The following is a 15,121-nucleotide window of genomic DNA, read 5'->3' on the forward strand; positions in this document are numbered from 1 at the left end:
TGGACACACACATACAGACATTCATTCACATACTCACTCAGTCACTCACACCAGGACAGTTATTAGAGAAGCCAATTCATGAAACCACCATGTTTTTTGGACTGTGGGAGGAAACCAGAGACCATGCAAACTTGGGAAGAAGATGGAAACTTCACCCAGATGGGGCTTGATCCTGGCGCTGAGAGGCGAGCATACTAACCACTAAGCTGCCAATATGATTAATCACATGTCCCTTCTTAAGATTGAAGCTTTTAATAATGGATATTAAATGTAAAATAAATGAAGTAATGTAAGATCAACCCAGTGGAATTGTATTTATATTATTAATTTTTAAAAATATATTCACAACAATAAAGTTAAAATGCTAGTAATTCCTTGTAATTTTGGGAGGGAGATACATGTGTAGTGTAAAACGCATGAACAACTGGTGAGAGGTTCCATTGTATCTCTAAAAGAGTCTACTGCAGACATGATTTTATGTTATTCTATAGTGTAACCTTTTCCATGTTAGAAATGTGCATCACCACCCCTGAACCTAATACTCCTGTCACATGACCACCCATCTATCACTGTTATAGAATGCAGAATCCTGACAGGCTGGTTAGATGGTCATTGAGAAATGGCATTACTGTCTTTAGCTCAGAGCTTTACTCCCCTCATGCTTGCTAAGCTTTTAGAGTAGAACTGACACCATGGGTTATATCGGTGTTAAAGTCATCTAATGAGTGTTTTGACAGTTCAGATCAGTCACAGAAAGCTTTCTGATATGCCATATTTCTTCTCTGTCCAAAGAAAACAATGTAAATCCAAATACATGTAACTTTTTAGGAGAAGGAAACAACCGTCTTAACTCTCAGTGAACATCAGTATAAAATATTTTATTCCAAGTATTCCAAGTATTGTGGGGTATTTCTGTTGGTCCATTCATCATGAAATTATCACAGTGTGCAGCATTTAAATAATGAAGTCAATTTAAAATCAACCAAAATAGAGATACATGGACAGCAACAGAAAATTAGCTATAAATATGAATCAATCTATTCATAAACACTTTGGCATAAAGTGCAAAGAAGTGGGCATGTTCATCAAAATGTACTTTGTCATTTTGCAAATGGCTACCTAATCACTGCTGAGCTACTGGGAAGGTACATAGGGTATATACATTTTGTATCAAGTAGTCAGGTGGAGTTGAGCCATTTTAACAGCTCTGCTTAAGAATCAGCCTCAAAAACATTAATCATATAAGGGGGGGGGGGGGGGGGGGGGGGAAATACCAAATCTGAGACCAAGTTGGAAGAGTGTGGCTCCCAAGAGTGGAGAGTTGGAATGGAGGTACCACCACTTATTGTTACCTGAATAACATTTGAAATTATGCTTTTAGGGAGCGAGGTTTATAACTGAGATGTTTGACTTTTCAAAAATGTAAAAACTTTCACTGGTTAAACATGTCTACTGAAAATGGTTCCTATGAGGCACCACTGGCAAGAATTCTTTTTTACAGATGTATTTTTAACATATATACAGGTATTACATTATTACAAAGTGCTACAAATAGCCCAGGTATGGCTAGAGGCTACTATAAAGTTGCTTGTTTCATTAAAGGTACATCTCGCTCTCGCTCTCTCTCTCTCTCTCTCTCTCTCTCTCTCTCTCTCTCTCTCTTTCTCTCTTACAGAGACACACACACACATTTAATTAAACCCTAATTGGATAATCCAGCCTCCCTTGGCTAGAAACAATAACTCATCACAGATCCAGCGTGTCTTAGTTTTGTGATTAATATGAGGCTGTTTTAATGAAGGTCCTCTTCCCCACACTTCTCATTACCTCACTCTGTTTGTGGGAGACTGGTCGTATGCGTCTGGAACAGTTCTCCTTAAATCACTCATACTTACTGTTCAATATGAAGCCAAGAGGCTCGGTCACAGGGTTCACTGTGAGTTGTAGATTATCAAGCAGCGATGAAACACAGGTCACTATTGTTCTGCTGCTTTCTACTTTTATTAAACATGTATTAATCACATAAAATACTTTAAACACCATTGAAAACATTTGCCCTTTTTAGTCTGCCACAGTGGGCTCCATTTCCACAAACAGTCCATGTCTATAATACATTTTTAGCAGAGCGGTGAGGTTTCTGTATCTAGTTGCTCAATAATTGCTCAATGACTATGTACATTTCTAATTAGAAAACTTTCAGTCTGCTGATTGGTAACATTTCAGAAGGAAAGAACATTATGAACAGTTATTTTACACTACCAGTCAAAAGTGTAGACATAACACTATGCTTAGACTACTACTTTTGTTGGATGGAAGTGCTAAACTAAGATTAAATTATGAAAAACTATAAAAGACTCTGGGCAGGTTTCAAATAAATAAATCAATAAAACTGTGTAAACACTTTTTTTTTAAATCAACTACACTGTGAAAAAGAAAGTTTTGAGAGAACTCAGCATATCCATGCAATGCAATCCATTATACATTACTGTACAATAAAGGATTTACTATTATAATGGTATGTAACTAATGTAATCGTAAGAAAATGTTACATAAGTAACTATGTAGCATTAATAGCCTAGGCTAAAGGTTTATCCCAGAGTGGGGAATTAATATCCACTCTGCTGGGTGGAGGGCAGCTGTACTATGTGATATAAAGATGTCTGATATGTTAGCAGTGATCAGAGATGGTGACATCACTCACGTCTACTCATATATATTGGTACATCAAGCAGTGCCCACGCTATGGGCACTGCTTGTTTCTTGTAGCTTTTTACTAAGCGTTTAAAATTGTATTTAAATGGTGTGAAAGAATTGTTACCAGGTGTTGCAATTAGTCCAATCAGCAAGTCAGCATTTAATTTTTTCACAGCACTGTTTTTGTCTCGCTGCATAAGTTGTAGGTAAATGAGAAGGCACATATTCTGTAGGGATGAAGGAATTAGTGCCTTGAATTGTTTATAATCAACTACATTTAAGCAGCTAATGAAGCAGAAAGATAAAGCTCAGCAGACAAAGCGCTGAGCAAAACTAAAATCTGAGATGTATATTCAGACTGTGGTGACTGCCTATAGTTATTTCTGCCTCCACTGATTGTAGACAAATGACAGAAAATTGAGTATTGGATAGTGCACTGATGCTGATATTGTATGTATTTCAGCCTGAAGATAGAATAAGATTGAATTTACTTAATTTAAAAGTGTGTAGCACACTTTTTCTAATGTTGGTTTGCTATGAAATGTTACATTAAAAGCATATATAAATCCCTATGTATATTTGACCCACAGAAAGGAAACACAGCTCTCCACATCGCCTCTCTTGCTGGACAGGGAGATGTGGTGAAGACCCTGGTTAAACGAGGAGCGGACATCAATGCACAGTCACAGGTAAGAGACACATCATGTGTTTATTTGATTTTAGGAGTGGGTGAAAGGATAAAAATGAAGAAGTCATTGACACGCTATATGTATCATGATACATAACATAACATTTCACAGACAGCAGTACAGTAATTCCAGTCATGAGAAACATGTTGTCTATGATGATAAAGGAATTTCTAATGATAGCAATAACATCTGTGTATTGCCCACCACTGGATGATGTCACCTTTTGGACATTGGCTCTTGGTATTTATAGGCAGTAATGTTAAATGATGTGTAGTTAAGGAGTTGGAAATGGTGCTTTGTTCCAGAATGGGTTCACTCCCCTCTACATGGCTGCTCAAGAGAACCATCTGGATGTGGTCCGCTATCTACTGGAGAATGGCGGAAACCAGAGTACAGCAACGGAGGTAAGAGACAGAAATTTGATATGCTACATGACCACCTTCCCATTGGAAAACTTATCCTTTATCCAAGATGGCGGCCATGTCCAGACATAGCCTCACCTATTACATCCTGGTGTATTCAGATAAAATGGTGACTTTTGACTTGTGACCTGTATACTGGAAGTTGGAACATAATTACATTTTAGTTGTGTCCATAATGACAACTGGTGCTGTAGATTTATGTAAGCCTTTACCATAGCAAAACGATCCAGCTAATACAATTATACAATTTAGCTGAAGCTGGTCAAATTGTAAGTCAGAAAAGTAACTTTTTCTTACAGTAAGTAAGAAAAGGTTATAAGGTAATTACACTATGGTTATTACTTTGATTGATCTTAGTATTATATTTGCTGGCTAGTTTGTACATTTTAATCTTCAGTACTTTACAGTGAGAACCCTGATTCCAAACTTTTAAAGGATAATTTAGCTAGGGGGTGCAGCACGGTGGCACAAGGGAAGTGTCGCTGTCACACAGCTCCAAGATGCTGTAAGTTGTGGGTTGGAGCCCCGCTTCTGGGTGACCGTGAGGAGTTTGATGTGTTCTCCCGATGTACGTGTGGGTTTCCTCCGGGTGCTCTGGTTTCCTCCCACGGTCCAAAAACACACATTGGTAGGTGGATTGGCGATGCAAAAGAGTCCATAGGTGTGTGTGTGAGTGAATGTGTGAGATTGTGTCGCACTGCAAATGATAGCGCCCAGTGATTCTGAGTAGGCTCCGGACCCACAGTGACCCTGCGCTGGATAAGCGGTTACAGCAATGAGTGAATTTAGCTAGGCATATTGGCATTTTCAGTTGCGAGCCTGTTATAGGTGAAGGAAACACTATGAACCTTGAAAATACAAGCATAAACATAATTGTTTCCAAGATATGTTGAAGCATTTATTTTGGACCTGTTATCACATTTTCACACAATGTAAAATGCAAGGATGTTTCCAAATGGACAGCAGTGAATAACACCATTTTTTCTCGGTTGGCAGGATGGCTTCACTCCTTTGGCCATTGCTCTGCAGCAGGGTCATAACCAGGTTGTGTCTATCCTCCTGGAGAATGACACCAAAGGCAAGGTGCGTTTGCCAGCCCTTCACATTGCAGCCCGAAAGGATGACACCAAGTCTGCTGCTCTACTGTTGCAGAATGACCACAATGCAGATGTCCAGTCCAAGGTACAGGCCAGGAAAATGGGGTGGAATGGTCATTAGGTGGTATTTGCATTTGATGTTTGATGTGGATACAGGGAAATTGGAGTATGGAACACATGGGCGCCTGATTTTATGTGGCAGTGAGGGAGCAAATCAGGGGGTTGGGGCAGTATGGAGGGTGTAGCTGAGGTCCTGAAGAGTGGAGATCCTTTATCTTGGCAAACCTGCAGGGGTTATTTTGGGAAGTAAATCATTTCAGCATTTTGCATTTGGCAGCAAACAGTCGCTGTCACTTCTATAAGATACGGATATTTTTTGTGGCCTATATATCAGCTGTCTGGCATAATAATGTAAACTAAATTTAACCCAGCTTTATCTTTTGTCTAATTTGGGCCCAAGTCTGTCCACCTCTAAATCTATTAGTCTGCTCTTTTTGAGTACTGTGGCATTATAGACATTTAAGCTCACGCTACATAAGTCAAGTGCCTCTTCACAGTTGTCTTGCTAAAGTGTTACGTTTGTTTTAGGGGATGTTAAAAAAAAAATTTGATGATATTGTTTGGTTAATGTCATTTTTATATAGTCCTAGATTTTGTCATTGAAACACTGTTTCCTCCACAATTAACACATCTAGGACAGTAACACCCACACACACACATGCACTAGGGGCAGTGAGCACACACACATACCAAGAGCAGCAGGCAGCCATCCCCAGCGCCCAAAGTAGCATTTGGGGATTAGGTGCCACATATTTCAGTTGTGGATGTTGAGGGAGGAGACAGTGCTGTTCCTCAAGGCCTTACAAGCCGGTTCCATGAGGCACTTTGCAGCTAAAAATATTTATTGATTTGTGCAAAGGTTATAAGATAGATAGATAGATCACTTTATTCATCCCAGAGGAAAATAGACATATTGAAATAGCTCAAGGTACAGAAAGGCAACACTGTGCAACACAGCAGAATAAAAACTCACATATATATATATATATAAATACGTAAAAATTGCCAGTAAGGTTAAACAAAACTAGAGCTGCAGAAAATATAGTGTATATCTTGTACAAAGTGCAAGAATTGTTAAGTGTCTGTCCGTTTACTGTATACAGTATAATGGGTAAAGTGTCAGTGCAATGTAAACATTCAGTGAGGAATATGTGTAAGTGCAGTAGACAATAATATTATTAAATACAATAGTGGATATCACAAACTTCTGAATATTATAAATTTAGGGTTTTTTGTTTCCAGTATATTAAATTTAGTACATAAATAGAAGCTATTTATGCACTTAATATGTGCAGAATTATAACATAATTAAATATGCTCCCTCTAGCAGCTGTGCTTACTTTACATTAAAAGATCAACACACTGTCATTTGAATAAGTGTGTCCAAAAATGTATACAGAAACTCATTAAAAATAATGAGTAGGGATGTGAAAATGGATGTTTGCTTGCTCCCTGCTAAAAGTTGAGGTGCAGGTGCTCCACTTGCTCCACTGTTCAGGCGCCTATGATGAAAGGAATAGAAGTGTGCATGTCTGGAAAAGGATGTTCCATTAACTCTCTAAGTGTCAGGTGCCACCACAGCATCTTGTCTCTTTTGTTCTTTGCCAGTTTCATGTGACTTCAGTGGTTCTTTCAGGGAGTGATGAAGTGTTTACCTCACTACTTTACATTGTGTACCTCTGACGTTGCACTGTTGTTGGTGGTTGGAGATTGTCTGTCTGCATCTCTCTCTTTGTCTCTCTCCTCCAGTCTCAGTGTACCTGTGTCCTGTGTCTTCACCCTGACGCTCTACGGGTTTCTGTCTTTTCTCTATCACTCCATTCTTCTGTTGTACCCGTCGTGCCTTACTGTAGTTGTGCTCTTAGTTTTTGAGTAGCAGTGTGTATGCTCAGCATGTACTCTGTAAAGGTTGTTTGAAACACAACCTCTTCTTGCAAAAAGAAAGTGTGTATGTGTGTGTGCGTGTGTGCGTGCGTGCGTGCGTGCGTGTGTGGAAGTGGATTATTTTAGATGGACTTGTTTTTCTTTGGAAATGACTACTGAAAAGAGATTTGGGTTGATGGCAATTTCACAAGAATTGAGTGGTTGATCCTCAATTTACCATTGTAGTGTCAGTGCTCCTGATGACTACTCTATAAACATTCATATAGGCTTATTCCAAGAAGTCAAATTATTTTTTTTTACTTAAATTGTCATTTTACCATAAAGTCACAAAAGTTTTCATTTTCAATTCCAATTAGGTTACACAAAAAGGCTTTTAAAATATTTTTACATACTATATACAGGTCTGTAAATTGCAATAATTATATGTTAGTAATATGTAAGTCAACATGAGTTCATCTCCAAAGAAAAATAGAAAACCCCTTTTTGTGCATGCAGAACATTAATGTAAGTGTGTGTGTGTGTGGTTGAATGAAACCATAACAAAACTGTTTCCCGTTCATATTCTTTGTGCTACAGATGATGGTCAATAGGACTACTGAGGTAGAGCTATTTTCTAGTACAATCTCTTCAGTATCATTTTATTTGCATTTATTTTGACACATTTATTCTTTTTTGTGCCTCTGCATGCTAGAAATTTTTCTTTTTGCTTAAACATTCTGAAATATATATTTTTATACTTGTGCATGGCCTAGTTTGTCACTTAGTGTTTGCAAAAAGTTTCGGAATGGTAGCGAAGTGATATCCATTTGTATATCAGCATTTCTTATTATTGTGCTTACTTTCAACCATCACATCTCATTGCTTTGATGATGGCTTGGTTGATGATGAGGATTTGCTTGCCCAAATGATGTTATTACAAACTGACATGGGATGAAAATCCAATAAAGCGGTCAGTTTGCATTCTCCCAACATTTGTAATCCTCTCGGTCATGGATTAGGATTGCACAGTGCTGGTGCATAGTTGGTCTGAAACTTACGTAACTTACCATCAGGACTATAGTTTACAATGCACAGCTGTTAGCTGCCAGCATGATTGACCAGGAGAAAAATAGTATCCTCACACGAATGTGTAGCTGCACTCCTAAGAACAGAGGTCCTTAAATGGCTTGTGGCTTAGATGCTGTGTTTCTAGTAACAGGCTGTACTTTGTATTGAATATTACAGTATGTGGAGGCTGTTTAAAAATGACTTTGATTTTACATTTTCGAGCTATAGAATATATATTATGCGGTTAAACATAAAGAAGGACAAAGAAAATAGTGTTTGAACAAAATTAGACACAGTATTGCTTGTGGAATGGTGTTCCGGAACCTGCAAATATAGGAAGTCCATTCAAAATGTGTTTTATGGCTCAAAAATAGGCCCCGGGAATCTGTAGGTCTTCATATTGGATGAGATGAGCTAATGATCCTCCACTAACACTAAAGCTGATCAGTGCAACGTTGTGTCTTGCTGGTCACTTGTCTTGCCAACACATTAAATATATTGAATTTGCACTTCCCCGAACTAAAAGTGATTCTTTAGTGGAATCACTCCAAACAACCCTTTCTGGACCTTTGTGTGAGAGTGAGATTGTCAGCCAAGTAGACAAAACTGATGGCTTGATTATTACATTTCTTGAGCTTGAGGTACAGAGCTTTTATGCAAATGTGCATCGATCCTCTCTTAGAATCTAGTGTGTAATTAAAAGACCAAATCAATTGAAGCATGTTCTCAAAGTAATTCTAAATGAATTAAGAATAATCTGCTTTGCAATAAGATGTTTAACCCTTTGAGCCATTATGTGAACATCCATACATCCAACTATAAACAACATTTTATCATCTCATTAAATGTATTTTTCACCTGTTTTCTTTCTTCTTTTATGTAAAGTTTTGGCAGGATGTATGAATGTTTAAAACAGAATCACAGCTTAGTGGTGTATACTTAAATGTACTTCTGATAGTCTGATAAGAACTGTATGAGTATGCTCGAACTGATTAAGATATGATGCATGTAGTAAATGACAGCTGAATGAATGAAATCTTTGGCTGTGGTAATCAGCAGATTTATTTACATAATGCACTGCATAGCATGATGCACCACCAAAATTTTGCTTTGCACCAGCTTTGAATGTGTATCACATAGTCGATGTATCCTTCACACTTTTGTAAATGATGTTTTCACATTAAATCGGACCGTGACTTTCAGAATGGAAAGGTAAGGCAAGAATTTCACATACTTCAAATTGCTCGGCCAATCTCTACTTTCTCATACTCCTGACATGATTTGATTAGTGATGAGATCAGTGGAACTATGCTGCTTTTTCATTTTCTGAATCTTTATTTTTGGGGTTTTTTTTCCTTTCTTCTTTCTTTCCATTTTCTTCTTCTACCTTCTACAGTATATTTTTTTTCTTTACAAAAAATGTACTGTGTGTCACTGCTTATGTACTATCTGTGTTTGTTCTGTTTCATGAGCATTTCTCTTGAAATGTTGATTTGATTTGGGATTTCTTTGGGATCTTCAGTTTCAGACTCTTCTGTTTGCATGCCTGTGTCTGGGATCTTGTTTCTAATATTTCCTGTGAATGTGTGCCCTGGGGTTTACATAAGGGTTTCCATACTTTCTCAAAACCTTTCCCCATGTTTATACTGCACAGAAATTCAGATACAGATTTCCCTCCCTGACCTTTATTTTATGTTTTAATAATTTCATTTTCTTATATGTGTGACTGCTGCATGCCAGTACTAATATACAGATTGGTCAGGGATGCATTTGGAGCGTTGGTGGTAGCCACGGCAGTCAGCAAGTGCCGCCCTTAGATTGGTTTTAAAGGAATATTCCAGTGTTTTTTCAGTCTAATATTTATCTCCACATTGGATGAATAACAGAACACCATGTTTGTATTAATGCTTATTTATGAAGCAGAAAATATGTTAGCATTTCTTATCCTATATGATACATCTGGGCTGTTAGTGTTCTCCTTCAAGTGTTTTGAGCTGTACAGTTGTGTTGCGTTAGCAGATGTTTAAAAAAGGAGTGGTGGCCTGCTTCATACCTGAGTGGAAGCATGAGCTAGCATCACAGTTTATTGGCATAGCATGACTTGTGGAGAATTAACTTGTTTATAAAACGGGTAATGACTTATTTGTGAAAAAAAAACTGGTTAAAACAAAAACAGTCACTTAACATAGAAGATATTGGGTAGTGGCTGAAATTTGTACATTGTTTATAAAACATGTTAGCTCTTTTAGAGATATGCCTTGTTTCGTAGGGGGTGATATCCTCCACACAGCAGATTAAGGTTTAGCACCCCACTCAGGTGGAATTACAATGTCGTACCAAGATGTTGTTAAAAAAAAAACACTGGAATATTTCTTTAAGCTGATGACTGAGTGTGACCAGTGTGGTGAGTTGAGCTGCTCTCAGAGCTGCACTTCCTGACCGCGTGACTGTGGAGTGTGTTCAGCAGGTTTGTGTTGTGTAGTGTTGTATGAACTGTTGTGTTTCTGTTTCTTCTTTTTTGCTCCTGTATTACAGAGTGGGTTCACTCCGCTGCACATCGCAGCTCACTATGGCAACGTCAACGTAGCGACTCTGCTCCTAAACCGAGGAGCTGCAGTGGACTTCACTGCCAGGGTGGGCACACCACACACACACACACACACAGTACAAAAGTGTCATATATTTTAAACCTCCTGCCTGTTCAGCACCACAGAATTAATTTGCAGCAGTCTGCAAATTTATGAGGACATTCAGAGCTTTTTGCCTGTGTCCCCCCACTTCTCCCTCCCTGTCTCCCTCCTCCCTCTCTCTCTCTCCCTCTGTCTCTAGTCTCTCTTCTTCTCTCTATCCCTCTTTCTTTTGCATCTGTCATTTTCTGCATTGTATGCATTGCATCTTTTTCTCACTCACTCCCTTTATCTGCTTTCTCTCTCTCTAACTCTCTCTCTCTCTCTCTCTCTCTCTCTCTCTCTCTGTCTGAACAACATATTAATAATTTACCATTCAATTCCAATCATTGATGATTGTTTTTTCTTTACTTTAGATTTTCATGTTTCTTCTTATTTCCAGAACGGAATCACACCATTACATGTGGCGTCTAAGAGGGGAAATACCAACATGGTCCGTCTGCTGCTGGACAGAGGGTCACAGATTGATGCCAAAACAAGGGTGAGTTGCCTCAGCAAAGCTCTTTAACCCTTTAAATTGTTTGACATATCACACATGCACCAGTGTTTCCTTCTCACTGTATAAACACACAGCTTTACTCAGGTGAATGTACATTATTCTTGCCACATTTTTGCAGGCTATTAATGTATTAGTAATTTAACGTGATATATATAATGGGATAGAACACCCACCCTTTTGCTTTTCCTCTAATCGCAACAGGCGGTTAATTGTTAAAACCTAAAGCATGTCAGAAGTCACATGTTGTGGACATGAAATGTAGTCTAAATACACTCTAGGGGCAATAGTTGCAGATGAAACACCATCTCTTTTTAACCCCACTGGTCAAAGTGAACATAGTGAAGATGGAAATGAACTCAAAAGACAGGGAGTTTTTATTTCATAATGACAGCATTACAGACCTGGTACAGGATAGTTAGACCCTTCATAGTGTGGCTGACCAAACATTTAATTAAATGTTACCATTTAATTTATTGCATTATTCAAGAACAGCTGATGTCCTCAGCATTAAGTCAAAATCTCCTGTGGAAAGACAAATAGAGAATATTCCAAAACTTCCCATGTCATAAACACCCATTACAAATATTTGCCTTTTCCTGTATAGTTACTATTTTGGAGGTGCTGCTTTTCCTTTGGTCATGATGATATGACAAATTATCTCACACATCTCAGCCTTGAGTGAGTCAATGATTGCCAAGAAGTACACAACATTGAAGGTGACAATTATATTTAAGATTGCAACAATTTATTAAAATTGGATGCAGTGTATAAATGTAGGTGCACATGACTCATCCAGTGTAGTGGTAAATATCATTAAATGAAAGCTGACATGCTGCATTGTAACCTCAAAGACTTTGTTTCATGGTAAATGCCATATGCTGAAGTGCATGGCATTTGAAATGATCAGGATAGGAGAGAGCAAAAACTCACTAATGTAGTCACTGTCCAGATACTTTCCCATTACATCAGCTACAGGTGTGTATGTAGATGCTTCAATAAAGCTTGGTATTAATATAATTGGTGAAGTATTACACTGATTGTCTAGATCTGTCTAACCTTGCCTTGTTTAACAACTTCCAATCATTTCAGAAGCCTTCTAGAGTTCAGTCTTAGAAGTTGGCGTTATTTTCTGCTTCTCAAAACTCAAGTAATCCCAAATGCATTCAGTAAAGTTGAGGTCTGAGGTATTTGTCTGATTTCTCTTTGTTGTCTGTTTCTGTTTCTTAGTAACAACTCATGACTGCTACACATTCTTTCAGACTCATGGTGTCGATTCTCACAGAATTGTGGGCAGAAATGCTTGTGAATTCTTTTCAGATCCGAAGCAAAATTGGAGTTTGAATTCTTCCAAGAGGAAAGCTGTTCATCTAGTTCTGTTGGGTTGCTAAGTCTTGCAGTACCATTTACCCTACATTATTTAATCATTTTATTGGAAATTCCTGCTTCTTCACATATCTTTGTCTGATTATTTTAATTATAATTATTTATTTTAAATTTATGAATTATTATTTAAAGTATCTCTATGATCTCATTCATGTGAAGTATCTTTATGATTAGGTTAATAGCGTTTACTGGTTGTAGCAGAATATAGTGATACAGTAGTGGTAAGAGGTCAGGCATATGCTGGAGGTGGAGACAGTGGTATGTAGATGTGTGTATGATGTGTGGATTGCTGTGATATGAGGAGATAGCACAGATAAGTAATTAGCTAGATATATATGTTGAAGATCTGATTCTTATAGCTTAGTTAAAGGAAAGAACGTGATTAAGTGCTGTCCTCTGTGGTTAGAGTTTGAAAGGCTTAACCACACTGCTGTTGGTCTCATTGATTTTGAGAGAGCTTGCTGTTGGCCAGTGTTTGCAGAAATCAATGATCATTTCCACTGTTTTACAGCTGGGCTCCAGTGTGTAGCACATCACTAGCTTTTTTTGGTCATGTTTTCACTTATTATAAATAAAAATTGCAGTGAAACATTGCAACACTTGACATGTGTCATGCTGACGCCATTATAACACACTTTTGAGATTATATTCTCTCATATATGTCACAGCGCTTCTGGAAAGTAATTGGATAGTGATGCAATGTTTGTCGTTTTGTCTCTGTACCTCTGAATGCTTGGTTTGAGTACTGTGCAAAAGCCAGAGGCCATGTCATAATCTCCAGTCAAAGTTATTCATACTTGAAGATATTTGTGGGAATACTGATCACAGTTTAGTCAATTTGAATAAAGTAAATAAATAAGAAAAGCAAGAATGAAAGAAAACAGGACTCCTGAGAACTTTGAATCCCTGATAGATCATCAGAGCTATGGTGGATCTGAAAGAAGCTGTAAATAAAAAGAAATAGACCCAAAAGGATATTTATAGAACAAAGAAAGAAGCTGAAGCTGTTCTCAAAACAGTGGACTGACCGACCGTCCCAGAGCCCAGACCTCTACTTCACTAAACGTGTTTGGGATTCTTTGGTTCGTGAGAAGCAGGAAGTGTAACCAGCATCTAAGAGTGCAGACTTATGAAAGCATGATGATGTGAAAAGACCATTTTTGTTGCTTTTGTAATATTCTTTTAAATTTATGCTGTCTGCTTGTTGTCTGATGCTGGAAGGAGACTAGCTTTTATTTAAAGAGGGTTTCAATTGAGAATTTTATAATTCAGCAAATTTTTACTGACTTTTGAAAAGTGCTCTAGAATCACATTTGTACATAATTGGAAATTCCACATTGAATTCTAATTTTAATTAGTATTTCCTGTGACTTTACCCTTCCTTATGCAAGTATACTGTCAAATCTCGTCAGAATTAGCTCCTATTCTTTTCTGATGCTGAAAATAATCAATTGAGAATCTTTCTATGTCTTATTTATTTGCTGAAAATATGTTGAGTCATCTTACTGTAGCATCCACAGCTATTTACAGATATTTGCGAGGCACAATTCCTGCTTAAGAGTGATTCACATAGGAGTGCCAGCTGGTCCTGTACTGTTTGATCTCAATTCTGCAGTCTCCCACCTGCAGTGTGTCTGACCTATTGTCCCACCACACACACACACACACACACACACAGTACCTGCTTCAGCAGTGTTTTGTTCCATCAGTGCTGATGTAGTGTACTGCAGTACTGCAGTGAAAGACAGATCCAAAGATTAAGATAGACAGAGAAAAGCACATCTATGTAGACTGGAATATTGTTTGTGTGTGTGTGTGTGTGTGTGTGTGCGTGTGTGTGTGTGAGTATTTTCTGACTCCCAGATTAAGGAATATAACAGTGGAGGCATGTGTACATTCATGTGCAAGCTTGCTATGAATCCTAATGTGCAGCGCAGTTTACTAAAACTGTAGATAATGACACACAACAAAGATTTGGACAACCCATTGTACTGTATTATATCTACATTTATAAATTATAGGTATGTACTGTAAGTATAAAAGCAGATATCAACAAGCTCAGGACAAAAGTAAAGATACCAGAGCAGTTAAAAAATATTCATTTTCAGACATATACTCACACAGAATTTGTATAGTCTCCCCCCAAAAAATCATAAAAGAAATGCCATGCTCAGCAGCAGCAGCTGTATGAGTGTAAGTTCACTATGATCAATTCCAAGCATGAACTTTGTGCTCCAGAACTAATCATCAAACATCAAAACCTGACCTCACTAAGACTCTCATTAACTAACTAAGGCCCAGGTATTCCAGCATTTAGTGTTAATAGTGTTAAGCCTTCCCCAAAGACTAGACAAACGAAGGGTTACTTTATTAATCCCCTTGGGGAAATTGACTTTCTGCCTTTAACCCATCCATGGCAATGGACACACAAACACACACTAATTAGCAATTTATTTTAAGCCACACAAATTAGTGTGCACACAACTGAAGTAGTGGACGGCCAGTCTTGTGGGGTTTAAGTGCCTTCCTCAAAGGCATTTCAGCCGTGGATGAATTTTTCCTTCCTGTCCTTGAAATTGAGCTGTCATCCTCAAGCTTGTCTGTCTTGGATTAAAGCCCCCAGTGGAGTAGAAATGACAGACGAGCAAGTGTCCTGAAA

The 15,121-nt window shown here is 38.0% G+C and overlaps 1 protein-coding gene across 12 annotated transcripts in view; it reads left to right on the forward strand.

Annotated features, from left to right (window-relative positions):
• The window catches only part of ank2b (ankyrin 2b, neuronal), a 134,737-nt gene that overhangs the window by 62,088 nt on the left and 57,528 nt on the right, over nucleotides 1-15,121 (forward strand). For all 12 annotated transcript variants that reach the window (XM_066680547.1, XM_066680544.1, XM_066680554.1 and 9 more), the window contains exons 4-9: nucleotides 3,285-3,383; nucleotides 3,689-3,787; nucleotides 4,802-4,987; nucleotides 7,423-7,446; nucleotides 10,429-10,527; nucleotides 10,963-11,061. In XM_066680547.1, the coding sequence (XP_066536644.1) occupies nucleotides 3,285-3,383; nucleotides 3,689-3,787; nucleotides 4,802-4,987; nucleotides 7,423-7,446; nucleotides 10,429-10,527; nucleotides 10,963-11,061 (606 nt within the window). The remainder of the gene's footprint in view (nucleotides 1-3,284; nucleotides 3,384-3,688; nucleotides 3,788-4,801; nucleotides 4,988-7,422; nucleotides 7,447-10,428; nucleotides 10,528-10,962; nucleotides 11,062-15,121) is intronic.

Source organism: Hoplias malabaricus, chromosome 9 (genome assembly GCF_029633855.1).
Source record: "Hoplias malabaricus isolate fHopMal1 chromosome 9, fHopMal1.hap1, whole genome shotgun sequence".
Taxonomy (NCBI): domain Eukaryota; kingdom Metazoa; phylum Chordata; class Actinopteri; order Characiformes; family Erythrinidae; genus Hoplias; species Hoplias malabaricus.